General features: G+C 36.5%; 1 protein-coding gene across 1 annotated transcript in view; it reads left to right on the top strand.

Moving 5' to 3' along the window:
• LOC106881685 (keratin, type II cytoskeletal 1-like) overlaps nt 1-1,646 on the top strand; it is a 149,191-nt gene that overhangs the window by 145,042 nt on the left and 2,503 nt on the right. The window contains exon 3 of the mRNA XM_052976920.1: nt 764-1,111. Within this exon, the coding sequence (XP_052832880.1) occupies nt 764-1,111 (348 nt within the window). The remainder of the gene's footprint in view (nt 1-763; nt 1,112-1,646) is intronic.

Below are 1,646 nucleotides of genomic sequence, written 5' to 3'. Positions count from 1 at the left end.
AAAAATATTGGAAAAAATGCCTTGCAGCATTTATTGTAGCTCTTTACATTCTGAGTTCAAATCCTGCCAAGACTTCCACAATTGATAAAATAGGGTATTGGTCTACTACTGGGGCTCATAGTATTAACTAACCCCTTCCCTCAAAAATTACTGGTCTTGTGCCTAAATTAAAGATTATTATTATTAACTTTCTGATGCATTGTCTATTCTATTATTATTACTATTATTATTATTATTATCGTCATTATTGTTTTAAACTTTGAAGCCATGCTTGGAATCTATGATATAAATCCCAATAAATAAACAGGGAAAGAAAATAGAAAAAGGTTTAGTGGCTAACGATCTATCATGGCGAATCCTCGTAAAGCACATCTGCGTATTCTGGCTATCAGTAGTATGAAGCAGGTGTTTTATCTTTAAAGAGAAAATTTTTTATACAAGTTGAAGTATGTATATATTGAATCTAAAACTGGAATATATGGTGTTATCTTTAATTTCTGTTATTCTGTAGTTACAGCTGTTTCAGTGTATGTGTCTATGTATATGAAATGTCTTTTATCAATGAGATATTATGTGATAGCTGTTTCAGAACATTTCTGTATCACTTTGAAAGTAGAATTTTTTAATTTTTTAGTGTTGATCAATTTGATACCAGCTCAAGTTTTATGACTAACATATGTCTGCTTTGTATGTAATAAGCTTGCTATGACTTTCGAATAATTATTTTAGTATTATATTTAGTATTTTATTTATATATTTGCAGGGGGAACGAGAGGTTTACAAGGCAGCCGTTTCCAAGGTCGTGGCCAAGGTCGAGGTAGTTTCCTCCTCAGCAGTTTCAGCGCAGGAGGTGGTCCTGGCGGGGCTAGCCTCTTTAATGGGAGTATGTTGTCGTCGTCGTTGTCGTCTTCATTCGTCAGCGGCAGTGGAGGAGGAACAGGGGGAGGCAGCAGCAGCAGCAGCAGCACCACCAACAACAGCGGCATTGGCAGTGGCAGCGGCCCCTTGCCGGACTATGGCGGCTCCAGTGTGGGAGATTTTGCATCACTGAAGGGCTGGGGTGGCATGAGTATGCCGCCGGTGCCTTTCCGACTTGGAGCTACCTTAAACAGTAACAACAGCAATAACAGTAACAGCAGCAGCATCGTCAGCAACAACAGCAACTATTGCTACCAGCCACCACCCAGTAAGCGGCCAAGGAGTCAGGACTATACCATTGCCAACTCCTCAGGGGAGTGAGGGATTGAGGGAGCAAGTCTGTACTTTGACCAAATCATTCTGTGTTCTTTGTTTTTTTTTTTTTTCCTTCTTGGCTATATTGCATAAATATTGTAAAAGTGTCTGTATGTGTATGTGTATGCATGCGTGCATGCGTGTGTTTGTGTATATATGTGTGTATATATGTGTGTGTGTATATAAATATATATATATATGTATATATGTATATATATATATATAAATATATATATATATGTATATATATATAAATATATATATAATCATAAATATATAGGGATTGACAGTAACCTGCTTCTCCAACATACTGAGAATTCAGAAATAGCAGTCAAAGAACTACTGATTTCAAAACTACAAATTATTACTTTTTGTTCTGTGTGTATCAAAAATATCGCTATCAATCTGGAGTA

This window comes from Octopus bimaculoides, chromosome 26, assembly GCF_001194135.2.
Source record: "Octopus bimaculoides isolate UCB-OBI-ISO-001 chromosome 26, ASM119413v2, whole genome shotgun sequence".
In the NCBI taxonomy this organism is placed as follows: Eukaryota; Metazoa; Mollusca; class Cephalopoda; order Octopoda; family Octopodidae; genus Octopus; species Octopus bimaculoides.
Note: the sequence above shows the minus strand (reverse complement) of the source record. Positions and strands in the feature narration are given on the sequence as shown.